The sequence below is a fragment of the Vollenhovia emeryi genome, unplaced genomic scaffold (genome assembly GCF_000949405.1).
Source record: "Vollenhovia emeryi isolate VEMERY1.0 unplaced genomic scaffold, V.emery_V1.0 DF939142.1, whole genome shotgun sequence".
Classification (NCBI taxonomy): Eukaryota; Metazoa; Arthropoda; class Insecta; order Hymenoptera; family Formicidae; genus Vollenhovia; species Vollenhovia emeryi.
Genome location: NW_011967224.1, coordinates 1,227,276 through 1,245,300, shown reverse-complemented (window position 1 = coordinate 1,245,300; position 18,025 = coordinate 1,227,276). Strand labels below are relative to the sequence as shown.

The following is an 18,025-nucleotide window of genomic DNA, read 5'->3' as shown; positions in this document are numbered from 1 at the left end:
ATCCCAATCCGATACGGGCTTTAGGGTGGCTGCACATGAAGCACAACCGCGGACGCAGAAACATGTGGACGGAGCGTAAAGTATTCTTATCGCCGTCGTAGCGATCGGAAATACGCGCGGATCCGTCTAGCTTATCCGCGTATCCACAGGCCGCCTGTGTTTTAACGGTGCCTCTCAAACTTCAGCCCGTTCTTCAATTTCTCTCGTCGGAGCCGTGTATTCGTCCCGCGCGCCCACGTTCTCGCATGCACTCGCTCTTGGACTCTCTCCAACGTGCCGTCCGCCATTTTGCCGCGATCTTTGAGCCCGCCAGCGACCGTGCGTACTGCGTCGGGGCCCGCGATCAAATGTGAAAGTCCGCCGTCGTCGCGATTGGCCGCGATCGGCGAGCGCGACGTGCACGACGGGGTTCAGTGCGCCTGCTCGACACGAGATACGAATCGACGACATCCGTTGAAAGGCGCCTGCCTCCCTCCCCTCCCTCTCTCTCTCTCTCACTCTTTCACCATCAGTGCACCACCGATTTTTCTACGCGCCTGCCTGCACCTCCTCGCCAGCCAGTGTGACTCATAATAACACGGTAATGACATTAGCGTTACACGCGACTACGTCTCGCCCGCGGAGCGATTGCCCAAGATCCGTTCGTCCACGGGACGTCGAGAGCACGTTCGAGGGACAGGCGTCCCCGATCTGGGGATCCACCGACTCCGAAAGTTCCTGTGAGTTCGCCTCCGTACCGAGGATCGCGGGATGCGCCCTCGACATGCTCGAGACTGAACGGCTCGGACTGTAGCGCCAAACGAAAATCCGTCGGCCGAATGCCGAGGCGTTTCTTTCCGATCGAGAGATTTCGTCACGCTTGCCTCCTTGCAGGATGTCAGTGCGCGGCACGTGAGTGGACGATCGTATCATCCGCAGCGACCCGGAGACGTTGAAGGATCGGCGAACAGCAAGACCGCACCAGCCCTTCGACCATCCCCGACGGCAATGATGGATATAGACCCGCCGGAGTTTCTGTCCAAGGACGACGAGATTCAGTATTGGATGGATCTTGCGAACCAACTGCTACAAAGGTAGATCAGCCTTGTGACGAGGCGCAGGAAGTAATCCTTGGTGGTCAGTCATCAAGAGCTCGTATCGTTGGCTTCTTAGGCAATTCAACAAAATCGAGTGAAGAGTGTTGTTATTTTACAGACCCGAGATGCGGCTCCGTTCTAATGTCCGTTTCTACCAATGCGGATTAGCTACCCAGACAACACACGTGTCTAAAGAAGCGTCATAAAGATATCTTTGAGACATCTTTTAGATGTACACGTCTAAGGCCTGGTCTACGAGTTGTTAGTCAGAAGCCGGAACTGCATGTCAATCCTTTTCCCTTCTGAGTGGAAGAAGAAGAGCCGACGTGCAGTTCTGACTTCTGACTAACAACTCATTGTAGACTGGGCCTGAGAAACAACTTAACCCTTTGCACTCCTATGTCAAGTGTGACTCGACATCAGTTTTTATCTCAGGAGCTCCGTTGTCGAGTCTCACTCGACATTTTTTCAAGTCCAAACCAATGGACGAAAATAGATAAAATATAATTCGGAGTGCAAAGGGTTAATGGCGCCTTAAATGTGTCTTTTAGACACGCATACTGTCTGGGCATACCTAGGTGACTTTTGGCGATTGTCTGGTACATGTACCAAAGTTAAACAACATTTGAGAAAACGCCAATGTGGGTCGCAAGGCAAAATGTGAATTCATGTATCGTTTCTTTCCACATTTGTCCTGCGCGCCGGTTTCCTTTCGGACATAACTCAGTTTTCTTACAGGCAGAGTTACTGTCGTCAGCAAATTCACATATTCAAATCGACAAACGATATGTAATTGTATTTCAAATGCCACATTTTTATGCTACATACACCAAAGTGTACCCGGAGTGTACACTCGGCGTCATGGATGCTTTGACACCCGACAGTAGCCGTTAAGTTCAATATATTCATTTTATCAAAATGAATTTTCCTACTGGATGTCTTTTCTTCAGGTGTAAAGGCATTCGTGACGCTGAGTGTACGCTCTGGTATACTTTGGTACCAGACAGTCGCCAAAAATCGCCTTTAGTCCCGGTTTAACTTGCTTGGAAAAAGAATTGGAAAAAGATTAAGAGTAATTTAAACCGAAATTCATGTTAATCTGCATTGGTAGAAACGGGTATATAAGAGTGTCATCCTTTTCTATGTGATCGGAATGCAAGTGCAGTATTCTTTAAGCATGGTAGACGTATAATAAAAATTTCCCACAAAGACTTCTCTTCAAAAGGGAAGAGTTGACAATGTTTATTGATATCACAGGAAAGAAGATGTCGAACGGGAACTGGAGGAGTTCCAAGAGAACTCGCAGATGCTGGAGAAGGAGCTGGAGACCTCGCTGGAGCAGGCGGAGAAGACGAATAGGGAACTGAGGCAGAGAAACACGAGGCTCGCCACGGAGGTGGAACAGTTGAGAACTCGATTGGATCAGCAGTCTACGGATTGCGCCATGTTCCAGGGAAAGGCGCAGGATTTGCAGCAACAGCAGGAGCATCTACTGAAGTATATCAGGGAGCTCGAGCAAAAGAATGACGACTTGGAAAGAGCACACAGGTACTCTCATATTTTCGCACTAAACTGACTGTGTTGACAACTTGATAGTTAACGAAAGCGATATCTCTCTCGTAGGATAAACAGGGTCACGGAAGAGGAAATAGAAGCTAAGTTTAATTTAGCTATAGAGAAGAACGCTCTGCTCGAGTCGGAACTCGATGAGAAAGAAGGCCTGAAAGTCATAGTGCAAAGACTGATGGACGAAGTTAGAGGTAATTGGTCGTCCCTCTTCATTCGTTCGACGCGACGACGCCTAATTTATCCCGCGATGTTTCAGACTTGAAGCAGGAGATACAAGTACACGAGAGACATCACGCCGACAATAACAAGTCAGCTGAGAGAGTTCGCAGCATCGTCGATAGTAATAAGCTACAGGCCGAATTGGAGTCGAATTCACCTGCCAGCCAAATAGTCCCACAGACCATACCTCAGAATAATACGACGACTTCACCGATAAAAAGTAGGTGGCGCAGAGTTTTTGTCAAGGCAAAGAACATTTTTCGCTTTGCGTCGAGAAAGTAATCGTCAAAATTGGTAGATAGTACAAATCCATGCAGACGTCAAAAAAGCGCTACAACGGTTAAGAAGAAAAAATATATAATAGACATGTACTGCATGAAGTGGAAATGACTAGAAATACTCTCTAACTTTCATCTCTCTTCCGTGCTTTACTTCTTATCTTGAGATATTTGACCATTTAATAACTTGTGAAATTGAAAAGTGATGAGGACAGTGTGCAGTACGTATTGATGTAACTAAATAAATATTTTTGACAGTATTTCCTTTTTCTTTGTTTCGGCTTTTCCAGAAATTCTTTTGACGTAATATTGAAAGTGTACAAATCCGACGATAGACTTGACAAATTTGCATTTTACTTGGCAACGCAAAATAATTGTCGCGAGTCATATTAATTCTTATTCTTGTGTTTTTCATTAGTTGGACACGGGATGGTAGGGGGTGTTATTGGGAACAACAATAACAATAGCCAACCATTGCCACCCTGCACTAGAATACTGGCAATGAATATGATTGGTGACCTTATGCGAAAAGTCGGGGTAAGCGCATGCAATACTCTGATAGTACTTCTTTATTACCCTCGTAGTTTTCTAAGCTTGAAGCATGGCTTGTATGTTTTTTTTTTCCGAACCTTTATGCGTAACGTAAATTATACCGTTTACAGTTGCTGTATACGAATTTGATGGTACAAAGCAATTATTTTATATGGATTCAGTTTTTATGGTCGATGCACTCGTTCAAAGAACGTATCGCAATCAAAGAGGAGAATATAGATATTTCCTATACGTTGTAAATAAGTTGGAATTGATTTTCACTCAATGTAATTGGGAGGTAGTGTGATGTAGCTGGCATTTTGGTAGCTTGACAGGTGGGTCTGTATGGGCTGTAGGAGAATAAAATGCACTTGTCCGAGCGGACAAAAATCGAATACCACGTCGTCTACTGGCCCATCGGCGGCCCAGACTCACGCGTCTGCTCAGTGTATAAGACAACAACCTAGACCGACCGCGTGCAGATCCTCGTCGTGATTTCTCACCATTAAATTATTTTGCACCTCCTTAAAGAGCAGGTCTCGTTATTTTATTTTCTCGTTATTACAAACGCTTTTGCTCATCCATCCGTTCATTTTCCTGGTTTATATGCATCGCCGAGTCCACTCCATGTTAATTTGAGCATTCAAATGACTCTACGTGCTCCTAACACTTCTGCTAACTAACATTCGTCACACCCTCGTTAATTCAACACATTTGTTGCAATCTTCTCGATATAACATTTGTCGCACTATCACAGCTCCGAAGGTATCGTTGAAAAGTGGCATATTTCTAATCACAATTACTCTTCTCTGCAGGCTTTGGAGAATAAGCTGAACACGTGCAGGAACGCTTTTCGAGAAGATCAAGTCACCCGCGATCTCTACAGGTAACACAACAGTCACGTTTTAATCATGTTAAATTGTTATACTCCTGTTTTCATCGTGCACTGTACTCACAAGTAAACACCATGATGTATCCATCTTACACTTTTTTATTATCTTGCCGTTAACAATCAATCTCGAAAGCACGTTCTACGACAAGTCTCGAAATTCCGAACAAAATCGCATGATTGTGGTACACGATATACTCACTGACTTAATGTACTTATTGTTACTGTAATATGTTGGTTGTGTTTCTATCGATTATGCTTGTTACGGTCAGCGCCAAGACCTTGCAATTTATATATGTATATTTAAGGCTTTTTACGCAATACTACGTAGATCTTCCTAGAGTATCGAGACGTTTGATACAAATAGATGGCTCGCCTACTTGATAGATGACTGCCCTTATTATCTATAGCAAAGATTCTTTATTTTTAATTAAATTTACGCAATTAAAAATTCCTTTACGCCGCGTTACATTTATTTTAATTTGCTCAGTTACTATTTATAATGCTTTTATATTTATATATATATAAATAAGAAGTTTATAGCTTGTCTGCTTGTGCTTCTTATAGACCACCGTTAAAATTAAAACAATGTACAAGTAATCAATGACGATGACATAGTATTTTAGCCACTTGTTGCCATGTTTGAGTACGTTAAAAAATTAACGTATGATTATTTTCTGCATTGGAAGCTATACTTGAGATTACTTGAAAAACCTAAATTTTATTTCATCGAATTTCATTATTCTTTCGAAGTTCAAATCTATTTGCGCGCTTATTTATTTTCCCGAGGCGAACGTGTACAATGGTTCCTCACACTTGTGTCGCGTGCACGTGGAAATTAATGCAAAGTGCAGCAGATAGCATCCCCCCACAACGTTTGAATTTGCACACACTTGTATAAATTGAAACGTGAAGTAGTTACAACTAAAATGTATATATATATAATATACAAGGCAATCACAATTCGTGTCGTTCCATTAGAGTGATAGATGTGATAGAGCGTAGTTTACCCAATGCTCAGTTTGTTAGCAGACAAACATTACGCAAGTCCTCCAGAAATTCGTTGTAGAAAATGAAGCGAGCGCTTATATAATTGCAAAATACATTACTTTTACAGTTAGCGCGACAGCTAAATCTCGTGCGCGCGTATATAGGAAAAAGGATTCAGCCAAGTACAAAATGTTCGAAAATTGCGAAAGACTGTGGTAATAAGCTACGCGTTCTTTTCAGCGATAATATATGCGTGTACATAATTGTATATAGACGCTAAGCACCCACGGCAGGTGCAATTACATTAAGAATTTGCTCGATTTTGTACGATAAAATGATGCGACGATGCGTGTGACGTTTAGACAGCTTTGAGACAACGTGTTCGCATACAATTGTAAAGAGTGCTTCTTTTTATTCTGTTTACTGCCATATTGAGTACATCATATTCTATGCCGACGGGACATTATCTTTGTCGCTCAATCTGTAAAAAAGTATTGACGGAAAACGGATATACCGCACAAAATACGAAACGCTACACTTGTGAGTCCCCCGCCCTTGCATGAATAGCTACCGTTGTACTTTTTTTTTATTGCATCCCATACGCACAGCGCGACAGAGATGTCGTCATTGATGTTCCCTCTAAATATGTATGTGTCAAATTAATCTCAAGGCATCAGCTGAACGCAGGCTATAACAAAAGATATTGTTGCGTCTGTTCAATTAGAGCTAGACGACAGGTCCGAAGCCCAGCCACGGGGAACAACAACCACATACGATTGTAAGCGAGTATAATGGAAGGGATGTATTTGTCGCAGCGACCGTGTGTCCGCACGTCACGCTGCGAGTCCCGCTATTAACGTTAATCGGAAATTGTCCCGAGTGGATTCGAGTTTCGTTAAGTTAATCACCGAGTGGCGGCTCACGCAACATTTGGAAGGCGCCGTCGTGCCTCGGCCGTACGGAAACTCGTATACAGGGACGCAAGACGGTAAATTTTCACGTAGATATTCCTCGAACGTACCGAGTTTCCCCGGTAGCGACGCTCCGTTCCCCCGGCGTTAACGATATTCGTCGCCGATATCTCATTAGGAAACCTCGAGTAGAATAATTGTAACGGCACGTCGATGAATCATCGCTGTAATATCAGAGTTGTTCCAAGTACGAAATGGATACTTGGAGCGACGGCTGTAATTATTGCGAGCGATAGTTTCTCAGCGATACCGACACAACTGTCGTTAACAAGGGCGTGTAATATCGCTGCTGTACACGCGGCGCTTCCGTTTCGGCATAACTGCCGCGATAAACGAAGAGTATATTTTATTATGTACGAAAGGGGGAAACTTGCGCGCGCGCGCGCGGATAAACTTTTTGTCGCTGTAACGACGGGAAATCCATTGGTACTGACAACTTCAATCGACCTCTCTACTACGCTAACATTCAAGCCTACGCTACATTAATATGATGAATATGTATGTGCGATCGTCACGCACAGCAACGTGCAGTCGTATAGCAAAGCGACGATTAATTGTCATGCAAATATAATCGAGAATAACGAGGTAAAAGTAACAAAGTAATCGTTACTTGTATCCGAATATTTATACATGTATATCTGAATCAGGTACTCTTCTTCTCCTTGCATCAATCGCCGTCGAGACGTTTTCTTTGTTAACCGTTTAAAAAGTTGGTACGAAAAAGAAGAGGCAATTTGTAAACACAAGGGAAAAGTTTGAGGCAATGGAATGATTAAGCCACGTGAAAATCTTAGCGCTCGCGCTCTTTTACGAGGTCGATGGCCTCAATGAATTCTTACATTCTGACCGGGGATGACATTAAGGGACAGGCATAGACGTTGCAAAATATAAAATAACAGTTTACGACTCGTGGAACTCTTTCAAATTGTTCCCTCACTAAATTTGTGACTTGCTGTATTATTGCCTCGGGCACTTCGCGTGCGTTAAGTATAGGTGTAGCAGTGATGGAGGAATCATTATTTATTAAAAGCGAGATATTTGTGACGTTCATAGGTGATTACGAGTAATAATTTATGGATTTAATAATTTTAACGCGTATAGTATAATTTGTATTTATCGTTGTCTATAAATAATTAGTGCGTATACTTTGTAAAAACGTGTACTTTTTAGCGCTCCAAACGTATTTCTACATGCATAATTCTTCTATTTTTTTAATGTTCCGTAAAAATAAAATTCCTTAATTGGAAAAAGTAATTACTTTTTTTGCGACGAACGATTGGATTAATTCCAATAATTGTATAAGCTTTTTATAACAGAGGCTAGCAAGATTGCGACTGCGCCGAATTTAGTTCTAAAAAAGAAAAATCTAAAGTTTAGTTCTTTAAACTGCATCACGCGGGAAAAACGAATCGCCGGCAAAGTATTTAAGAAAAAAATTGTTATCTCTCGAATAGAAAATCACAATCTCGAATTGTATTATTATGAGAATATGTGAAGTTCACTCAATAAAATCCCTTAATTTAACGACGCACACGTACGTGTTTGTTACTCGCATGTGAATCCGTACGTCAGCACTTCACAGGCGGTTCGGACGAAGCCAAGGTAAAGATCGTGCGAGTCTCGATTTATTTACGAGAAATGCGTTTATTTTTACACAAATTTTTACACAATGGTAATCAAAATGATTCATGTAACTCGAGTACAATCAGAGATCTAATACGTTAAGCACTACATCGGGTTACTATGAGGGTGTCTTACTCTAATGCACACTTTTTTTTTCCGAGTACTGATAACGATATAATGACGTTGCTATAACATTAATGACGGCAAAAGGAGTAAATGAGGGAAAAGAAACGTGAACGGACGCCGCTCGAAATGATCGTTTGACCAAACTCAGCGCAAACGAAATCGCATAAATCCGTGAATTATCCATCCGGCGTACGCAAGTGTGAGAGAACCGAAGAGTCGAATATCAGCGAGGAAAAGTAAAGGGAGACGATAACTAAAGACAACATGAGATACGTGTGTCCTACGACTCGCGACATCGAATTCAGTGTAGTTTGAGAATGGGGGGGGGGGGGAGGGAGGGATAATCACCGGCGGGTGATTAATGCCTACAGCGCGTGTCTCTATGTGAATAAAAGAAAATATATAGAGCTTGGAATGAAAGTGATTCATCCACGACGATTGCGAACGATAATTAATAGTAATAATAATAATAATTAATAATAATAATAATAATAATAATGATCGCAGTGAACGGTATGTATGCGAGTTACATAGCGTCTCTTAAGCACGCTCGCCGCGGATTCGCCGGGCCAGCTGGATGTCTTTAGGCATGATCGTGACGCGCTTCGCGTGGATCGCGCACAGATTGGTGTCCTCGAAGAGACCGACGAGGTACGCCTCGGACGCTTCCTGGAGGGCGCCGATGGCGGCGCTCTGGAAGCGCAGGTCGGTCTTGAAGTCCTGGGCGATCTCACGGACCAGACGCTGGAACGGCAGCTTCCTGATCAGCAGCTCGGTCGACTTCTGGTATCTTCGAATTTCTCGAAGCGCCACGGTACCGGGCCTGTCGGGGGAATCACAGAAACGCTGTAGTCGTGGCGACAAATTGCATAGAGGGGGGGAGGGGAGGGGGGACCCGCTGACCAAAATCTCATACACCAATGCCCAGTGGGCATTACTTTATCTTATTATCTTGTTTTGTCTTTCCAATGCCCAAAAAGTGTCTAGTAATGCCCAGCAATGCCCTCAGGGGCTTGCCCCTCGGTCTTGGCTCATAAGCCTAGAAATGACTCGTCGGTCGACGTCGAAACGATGCTCTCTAAAAGCCAATCAGTGACTGCCCAAACTAATGCCCAAAAAATGCCTAGTAATGCCCAGTAATGCCCTCAGCGGTTTCCCCCTCGGACAAATGGGGACCGGGCGACGGACCCTCTTGCTCCATTAGTTTGTTTTTATTTCAATACCTGTAACGATGCGGCTTCTTCACGCCGCCGGTGGACGGCGCGCTCTTCCTGGCCGCCTTGGTCGCGAGCTGCTTGCGGGGAGCCTTACCTCCCGTTGATTTACGGGCAGTCTGCTTGGTACGCGCCATGATTCAACCTGCGACAATAATCGCCGACTAAAATGCCATCCCCGGGTAGCGAGGGGGAGAGATTCCGCGGGACGCGGGCAAGTTTCGAAAGATCCCTAAAGGGGTTGGGGGGGGGGCGGGGGGTTTCGATTCGCATTTGACGCTCCTGCACATTTTCTCCTCCGCCGTTAGCCGCGGTCCGCCGCTAATTGCATGGAATTAGAGACGAGCTGCAGTCATAGGCAAAATTTCTAATCGGCGGAGCGATGACGCGTACGGCGACGCTTAGAGCGGCTAAGTTCGGAGGAACGGGAAAAGTGGTACGGTGGAGGGGAGGAGGAAGGTGGTGGGGCGGCATTAGTCGCGAGGCAGGGGGTGCACGACTCGCCGCGCACCGAGAAAACCGCCGCGCGTTGCGCAATGCACGAACTTTCGTTCCCCCGTGACGTCGAGGGGGGCGGGGAGTGGAGGCGAGAGACAAAGGGTGGGGAGCGGGGCGGGGGAAGGGAGTGGGCACGAGGGAGAAAGAGAGGGAGAGGAAGAGACGGCGAGAAGAGGAAAAAAAACCCACGCGCTGTCAGCCGAGGAATTCGCGTCCGCGGAGAGCAGCGTCGTTTCGGGACGCCCGAATTCTCGACCGACGCTCTCGCGGGGGGGGGGGGGTACGACACCGGTCGGCGACGTCGCGCGTCCCGGGACGACGTGACCGAGAGCACCGTCGTCGCCGTCGCCGTCGCCGCCGCTGTCGCCGCGACGCGTTTCCACACAGTCGACCATCGGTCGCAAAATGGTGGCGGGCGGTACGTGCAGCGGCGTGAAAATCGGTCGAGAAATTTTCCCCCTCGAGATCCCGCGGTCACTTCTGCACGCCCGGCCGTGCGCGCGCGCGCGCGGGCGCACAAAAGTGACCGCACGGTCGGCCCGAGCGCGAATTCGGGTGTTACCTACCTGAGGCGGGTTCTCGGGCACGAGCGGGGACGCGAAGCGAACTAGATACACTATCCGTTTCCTCGCACACTCCGATGGCAGTGGACGCTCTCCCGAGTCCACGGCTCTCTCGCGCGTCCCTACCGCCCCCCTCGCCGCCCCTGCCCCTGCCTACCCGACTCCTCCGCCGCCGCCGCCGCCGCCGCCACCGCCGCCGCCGCCGCGGGAAATTAAATCGCGCGAGAGGCACGTAGGAGCCCGCGGTGCGCCGCCGGCCAATCCGGCGGCGGGCGGTCGGCCGGCCGGCGCGTCTTATTGGTCGCCGGTGCATCGAGTGCGGCGCGAGTGCCCTGTCAATCGCACGAAATCGTACTACGATACGCTCTCCCGACCGCGTTGTCGCCCCTCGCTCGCCGCGCCCCGCGCCAAGCCCCCCGCCATCCCCGCCGCGCTCGACGATTCTCCGAATCGCGCGCACTCCTCTCTCGCGCGCGCGGAAGACCGCGGACAATGTCGCGCGCCGCGCCGCGCACGGGACACGGAGAGACGGGAGAGAGACTCGTGTCATCATCTCTCGCGCGCGGGGGCGGGGGCGAGGGCGAATTCGATGGATCGATGGACGCGACGCGCGCTGCGGAAATCCAATAAGTTTTCAGGGATGCAAATGCGCGCCGCGATTTCCCGACGGGCGCGCGCGCGCGCGCGAGCGAGCGAGATCAATAAGCGACGGCGGCGACGAGCCGAGGCGCGACGTGTCCCGTCCGCGAGGGACGCTGGGGGATTCACGCGAGCGCGTAACCGCGCTCACGTGACCGCCGCGTACGCGCTTTGTTCGGACGACGCGAGTCGCGGGCCCGCCTCGCCTCGCGCCGTCCCGCAACTCGCCGCGTGCAGCGATATCGTCCGCGCAAATGTAAATAGAAATCGCACGCGCGCGCGCGCGCGCGATCGACCGCCTCGAATCGAGAACCAGTCGGCCGCACACTTGACGCTATAAATGTAGGATTATGGCCGTGGGTCCAGGGCCGCGTAGGGGGAGGGGGCGAGCGGGGAGCTTTGTCTCCGCGAACGCGAGCCGCCTCCCCTCCCCTCCCCCGCCCCGCTCGTTGGGCAACCGCTACGCGGACGTTTAACCTGGATTCTCTCGCTCGTTAACCGAGGACTCCGCGGAAAGCCCTTATCCTCGGGAATTAGAGAGGGGCGGGAGGGGGGACCCTGTTTTCCTCGCTCGGGCGGGAGGGAGGGGAGGGGGGAAAGCGGGCCCCCCCTCGCGCGCGGCCGCGGCTACTCCGCGCGCGTCCTCGCGACGATTATCCGCGCGAAATAGTCCCACGTTCAGCTTCCTCCCGCGGCGGGCGGGCGGGCGGACGGGAGGGTGGGGGAGAGGGAGGGCCATGTATACTCACAGCTTAATTAGCACGCGTCAACTCGCGCTCGTCGGTGGCGGACGATCCGCTCGGCCGATCCCCGGGGCTGTCCCGCCTCGTCCACGGAGCGCGGCGAGAAAACGAAGGGGCGAGAGACGCGTGTGTCGAAAAGCGGCGACGCGACGCTACTGTTTACTGTACATACGCGCGGGAGAAAGGCGGCCGCGTCGCGCGATAATAGCGGGGCCGCGTGACGTAGGGGTAGAGGACTATTTCGCGCCGCGTATCGACCCGCGAAATTAGCGCGAGATCGATGCCCGACCTATGGTCGAAGGGGAGAGGAGAGAGAGAGAGAGAGAGAAAACGGGAGCCGCGCGCGTGCACGCACGCACGCACGCTCTCGCGTCGCGCCAGATTTTTGCGCGTCGCGTGGGACGCGGCGATGCATATAGAGCCGCGCCGCGCGTCACACGCGGCGGCCCGCGCGAATCGATAGCGACGTCGTGCGGCTACGTGCAAATGCCTGCACAGGCGCGATCCCACGCGCCTTTAGATTAGAGCCCCCGGGGACGTAGAGCGCGAACGTGTATCTACGTCCCGATCTGAAATGACTCGTCGAAACAATGGCCACGTTCGGCAGAAAAAAAGCCGCGACTGGAGCAAAAATTCTGAATCCGATTGGCGGGTGATCTCAATTACGGCGGCATCCAAGAGCGCACTCCCGATCAAATTTACGAATTTTCATGTCGCATCATCACTTTCGGCGGCGTCGATGTAGAGATTATTCCAGGGCATCAATTCTGTATCCTGCGATATAGTGAAAATGCTAAAAAATTAGCGACTCCGTCTCCAAGGGGACAATTAGACAGAGACAAAGCTACTTGCTTTTAGCATTTTCACTAGTGTAAGATGCAGAATTGACCCCCGGATCGCTCGTGCGTCGATCGACGAGTCATTTTCTCGCCGGGGTTACGAGATGAAGTCGCGCGTACGCGCGACACGCAGGAGACGAGACACAAAGGAGCAATTTCCGTTACATCCATTAGAAAATGTATTTCGCTACAATGTCATAATCACTTGGTTAGTACTACAATAGTTAAGAATAATTACAACCTATATCCGTACCGAAATCGCCACGAGGGCTGCACTCGGATCGCGACTTTCGAGGGGAAGCTGCTCGTAGAGCCTAATCTACAATGCGCCCCTTGCGTCTGGAAACCACTCCATTTCGCATGAACAAATCGAGACGCTCGAAACACTCGTCGACAATGTGTAATATACAATTTATCAACTTTCACAAATTCTTAAGCGCACTTATCGACCACAGAACTGAATGTTTCTGGACGCAAGGAGCGCGTTGTAGCTCGGGCTTAAACAATATCGACTCGACAGACCGGAGTGTAGGAAACAATAGCAATAGTTATACACATTTAGCACTTTTTTTTTTACTTGTATGTCCAAAGATTCCTGCGAACCCGGTGAACACCGAGCGTCAGTTACAATTTCTCACCAAGCAATGCAAACGCAATACAACACGTGCGTTGTATCACATTCGCACCCTTGGGCGAGAAACTGTAACACAAGTGCCGTGCAATTGATACTCTGTGTTCATCGGGAAGCGAATGAATTACGGTACCAATCGCAGCCCTCCTGTCAAATCTTTAATATGTGTATATTATATATGACGTATTTATTAATGTTTTCCTTAGGGTTACATAAAACACTTACTTACGTTGCTTACATTCCTTACATCATTTTTTATATATATATATACGTATATGCGCGATATCCACTACGGGCAATTTACCAAGAGGCTGAAGAGGCTAAAGTGTGCAAGGACTAAATGCAAATCGAACTAACGTCGTGTAATAATATTGTTACCGATAAACAATTAATCAACTACCTGCTCCGTGCTCCACCACTTTCCAATACACGTGTAGGTATATCAGTTTATACGAAAAGTGCATATATATTTATAGCGGCGCCGATGTACAATTAATAAATTTTGTTTTGTACGCAGAAATGTGTGGAGAAAATGACCCCGTGAAGCTAGGTGACTACCGGCGGTTAAGAACCTAAAATAAAGCGCGCTAATACCCGGCGTTCTATGGAAACAAAAAAAAAACCCCGCGAAATCCATGCAATATATTGCTGTTTTACTTTCGCTACACATCGTAGTACTTAAAAAAAAATGAACCTAACAACTGTTTCTGAAATTTTATCTTCATATAAATTAAATTTTTTTTTATAATTTTCCATCTTTTTATCATTGTATGCATCGCATCTCGTCGAATTGGAAAGTCCAATGAAGACTTGCTCGTTATTCTTCCCCCTTCTTTCTATTACAGCGGCTGGCAGTGTGTTAACTATGATAAATGACGGAAGAGTCAAGAAAATTTTAAACTGCTCAGAAACACACAATGTCCAAATAATAATAAAATGAGAACGCTCTGTGTATACGCGTGTGATTTAAGCGCGTTCACCGCGAATTCGCCGCGCCAGCTGTATATCTTTTGGCATGATCGTGACACGCTTGGCGTGAATGGCGCACAAATTCGTGTCTTCGAACAGGCCGACCAGGTAAGCTTCCGACGCCTCCTGGAGGGCGCCTATGGCGGCGCTCTGAAAGCGCAGATCGGTCTTGAAATCCTGGGCGATCTCACGAACCAGACGCTGGAACGGCAATTTCCTGATCAGCAGCTCGGTCGACTTCTGGTATCTTCGGATTTCTCGAAGGGCCACAGTACCGGGCCTGGAAAAGAAAACCACACGGATTTAGGATATGACTAAAAGAAAATTGCTTGGAAAAAAATACACACACTTAATTTTTCGCGAAGATGATACGAAATCTCGTCAAGGTAATTACATTTAATTTGCATGCATATTAAAATTGTATTATTTTTAATAATTATATTAAAATTGTATTATAATTATATTGTGCCTCGTGCCGATTGTCTCTTTTTAGAATCGTCAAGTCGACGAACATCCGCGTCATTCTCTAAATAAACAATTGACCTGGCGCAAGTTTACACTAGTCTATAGCGCGCACCTAGTATACATATACACGTACCTGTAACGATGCGGTTTCTTGACGCCTCCAGTGGACGGCGCGCTCTTGCGCGCCGCTTTGGTGGCGAGCTGCTTCCTGGGCGCCTTTCCACCAGTCGACTTACGGGCTGTCTGCTTGGTACGTGCCATGACTGCGAGCGGGCCTTCGTAGCTTGTATCTCCTGTCTATCGCGAACTTTCGTCCCTAGGGGGACAAAGCACCAAGTTACATACGTTAAGACGCTTGCTCGGTAGAAGGGAGAGGAGCAGGCTATAATCTAATCCCCCGCCGCGACGCGTACCAATACATACACTGTACAGGGTGGGGGGCATAGAGGAAGAGAAAGGGCGGAACGAAAGGAAAGAAGAAAAAAACAGCCGGACCGATCACAAGATATCCCGCCGCGCGGATTCTTTCCCGGAAATCGAGGGAGGCGAAATCGCGACGCGCACAAACGTGTCCCGGGCGGATTCGACGAGCGCAGGACGCCCGTACGCGGCTGTACCGCGGCGGCGATTTCCCTCCAAAAGTGAGGCACACACAATAAACAAGATGGCGGCAGGGCCGAGTGCACTTTTCTCGAAGCGTGCGAGCGAAGGCGGCCGAGTCACGCGCGTCGCGGTAACGTCCCCGCGGCTGTTTCCCCCACGAGGACGCGTCCCGTCGCCGCTTCCTCGCGCGACGATCGACGGCCACGGGGACCGCGCGGGGACGCACGCCGCGCCGTCCGAACGACGGCCGCGATAATCCACGCGAGAACTCACCTGGGCTTAGTTCCGCTTTAAACGCAACGACGCCTTTCACGAGTCACTTCGATCGAGAACGAACCTCACGACTGACGCAAACGTACGAAGACAACAGAGTACCGTCGTGCACCGTTAAGCTGGTTGTACGAAACAATCGAGAGCCGCGTACAAGTTGCGGAACGGGGGAACTGTTAATCCGCGCGGCGCGATTGGCCGAGACAGGTCCACGAGGTGCACCGCTATTGACTGGCGAGCCGCGAGACGTTGTGCGATTGGCCGAGTGATGTAAACCTGGAAGCTCTGCTAGTCAGCCGGGCGCGTGGAGGGAATAGGGTGGGGGGTGGCGCTCGGCACTATCTTCTTCTAACTTCCACTGTCTGACGCCGGCCGAGCGTTGAGCGCTATCCCCACCCTATTCCCCCTCCACGTGTCCGGTTACCCGGCAGAACCACCTATAATCTGTATCGCCGTAATTGCTTTCCCGCACAGAGGAAACTGGAGGGAGCAATTTACCCACGGCCAGTCTAACCAGACGCAAGGGGGGAACAGTAAGCGCCATATTGGTGTGGTCTACTGGAACGCGACATTTGAAATAGTAATAAATACAATGTCGAAAAAATGATATACTCTTTAGATAATTTTATTTCTTATAATGTACGTAGTTGTAAAAAATTGTAATATGTTAAACTTTTCCATTGAAACAAATGAATCATAATTTATAAACTTGAATTTTTTTTAAACGTGACACAAGTAATAATGTACTCTTTTTTAACGTCAGTGAGCCGGTGAGCACATGGTGGTGTGCGTTGAGGGCTCGGCCGCCGGCTCACTGATGTGTGCCCGGCTAAAGACCGGTGCTCAGTGGATTGACTCATTAATTATTAAGCATGATAGAAAAAAAAGGTTCAGGACTTTTCGACTCAGATTTTTATAAGGAATAACGCTATGTACTTAGTGGGCGGAATGTTGCTGCTACTTGCTGCCTATGAAAACTCAGCTTTAAAGGTCTGAGTCTAAGTCCCAGTCTACAATAGATGATTTAAGCCTTAAGCTTTAAGAAATTGGCCAATCACGGTCAAGTATGAGTAGAATGCGCGACTGTGATTAGTCAATTTCTTAAGGCTTAGGGCTTAAATCTCTATTGTAGACTGGGACTAAAGGTTCTGTGTAAAACTTGGACCAAACCATCATAGACACAGGCCTTCAGAAGTGTCGTGGCCGTGTTGGCTCCCTCTGGAGTCAGGAGCCATTAACAGAATAATAATAATAATAATTCAGAAGTGTCGTATCTAGATATTCGTGTCCGATGGATGAATGCAGGGCCATTGTGATTACATACAAAATTTAATTGGATTGGTGGAAAACTGCGTTTGATTTTTGCAATTGGAAGTTTGAAATTATCGGAACTCCAATTCTTGGAATTTAGATAGTGCCATCTCCTTGCTGATCATGTTCTCCTGATACTTTCTTAGTTTTCAGGATTTCCGATTTTCGCGATTTGAAGTTTGTAATTCTCGAAATTTCAATTCTTGGAAATGCTGAAAAATTCTTGGAATTTTAGATAGTGCTACCTCCTTGTTGATCATGTTCTCCTGATACTTTCTCAGTTTTTCGGGATTCTCGATTTTCGCGATTTGAAGTTTGCAATTCTCGGAAGTCCAATTCTTGGAAATGCTGAAAAATTATTGGAATTTTAGATAGTGCCACCTCTTTGCCGATCATGTTCTCCTGTTCTCCTAATACTTTTCGTTTTCCGGATTCTCGAAAAATTCTTGGAAATTTAGATAGTGCCACCTCTTTACCGATCATGTTCTCCTGTTCTCCTAATACTTTTCCGGATTCTCGAAAAATTCTTGGAAATTTAGATAGTGCCACCTCCTTGTTGATCATGTTCTCCTGATACTTTCTTAGTTTTCAGGATTTTCGATTTTCGCGATATGAAGTTTGAAATTCTCGGAATTACAATTCTTGGAAATGCTGGAAAATTCTTGGAATTTAGATAGTGCCACCTCTTTGCCGATCATGTTCTCCTGATACTTTGTCAGTTTTCAAGATTCTCGATTTTTGCAACTTCAAGTTTGAAATTCTCGGAATTTTTGAAAAATTTATGAATATCTTGAATGACTAGTCTTGATATTAAAAACATCTTGCAAATTTATACTCTTTGAATTTTTAATAGCCAGATTTTGCTGAATTATAAATTGATTTAGAAGACATTCAATTCCTCTTAAAATATCTCGACAGTTAGTGTGTAAAGTATGTCGAGAACATTTTTTCATACATATACATGTAACAATATTCAATAACAATAAGTAAAATTAATATTGTAAGCGT

General features: G+C 47.5%; 3 protein-coding genes across 5 annotated transcripts; 1 reads left to right on the top strand and 2 right to left on the bottom strand.

The window, feature by feature from the left end:
* Positions 1 to 130: 130 nt before the first annotated feature.
* LOC105566813 (nuclear distribution protein nudE-like 1-A) lies at positions 131 to 8,056 on the top strand. Of its 3 annotated transcripts, none has more exons than XM_012021123.1 (8): positions 131 to 580; positions 874 to 1,073; positions 2,334 to 2,624; positions 2,700 to 2,836; positions 2,902 to 3,084; positions 3,561 to 3,679; positions 4,001 to 4,209; positions 4,489 to 4,570. In XM_012021123.1, the coding sequence occupies exons 2-7, from the start codon at positions 988 to 990 to the stop codon at positions 4,166 to 4,168; spliced, it is 984 nt and encodes a 327-aa protein (XP_011876513.1). In that variant the 5' UTR covers positions 131 to 580; positions 874 to 987; the 3' UTR covers positions 4,169 to 4,209; positions 4,489 to 4,570. The 3 variants fall into 3 exon arrangements, with proteins under 3 accessions (XP_011876513.1, XP_011876514.1, XP_011876515.1); XM_012021124.1 differs by having other exon boundaries at positions 131 to 719; XM_012021125.1 differs by lacking the exon at positions 4,001 to 4,209 and adding an exon at positions 6,277 to 8,056 and having other exon boundaries at positions 151 to 580; positions 4,489 to 4,559.
* A 91-nt stretch (positions 8,057 to 8,147) lies between these two features.
* Positions 8,148 to 10,688, bottom strand: LOC105566812 (histone H3.3). Its single transcript, XM_012021121.1, has 3 exons — positions 10,551 to 10,688; positions 9,496 to 9,631; positions 8,148 to 9,095 (listed from the first exon to the last, which is right to left on the bottom strand). Exons 2-3 carry the CDS (start codon positions 9,621 to 9,623, stop codon positions 8,813 to 8,815), a joined length of 411 nt encoding a protein of 136 aa, XP_011876511.1. The 5' UTR covers positions 9,624 to 9,631; positions 10,551 to 10,688; the 3' UTR covers positions 8,148 to 8,812.
* A 2,235-nt stretch (positions 10,689 to 12,923) lies between these two features.
* On the bottom strand, positions 12,924 to 15,854 carry LOC105566811 (histone H3.3). Its single transcript, XM_012021120.1, has 3 exons — positions 15,710 to 15,854; positions 14,967 to 15,149; positions 12,924 to 14,648 (listed from the first exon to the last, which is right to left on the bottom strand). Exons 2-3 carry the CDS (start codon positions 15,092 to 15,094, stop codon positions 14,366 to 14,368), a joined length of 411 nt encoding a protein of 136 aa, XP_011876510.1. The 5' UTR covers positions 15,095 to 15,149; positions 15,710 to 15,854; the 3' UTR covers positions 12,924 to 14,365.
* Between the last annotated feature and the right edge of the window lie 2,171 nt (positions 15,855 to 18,025).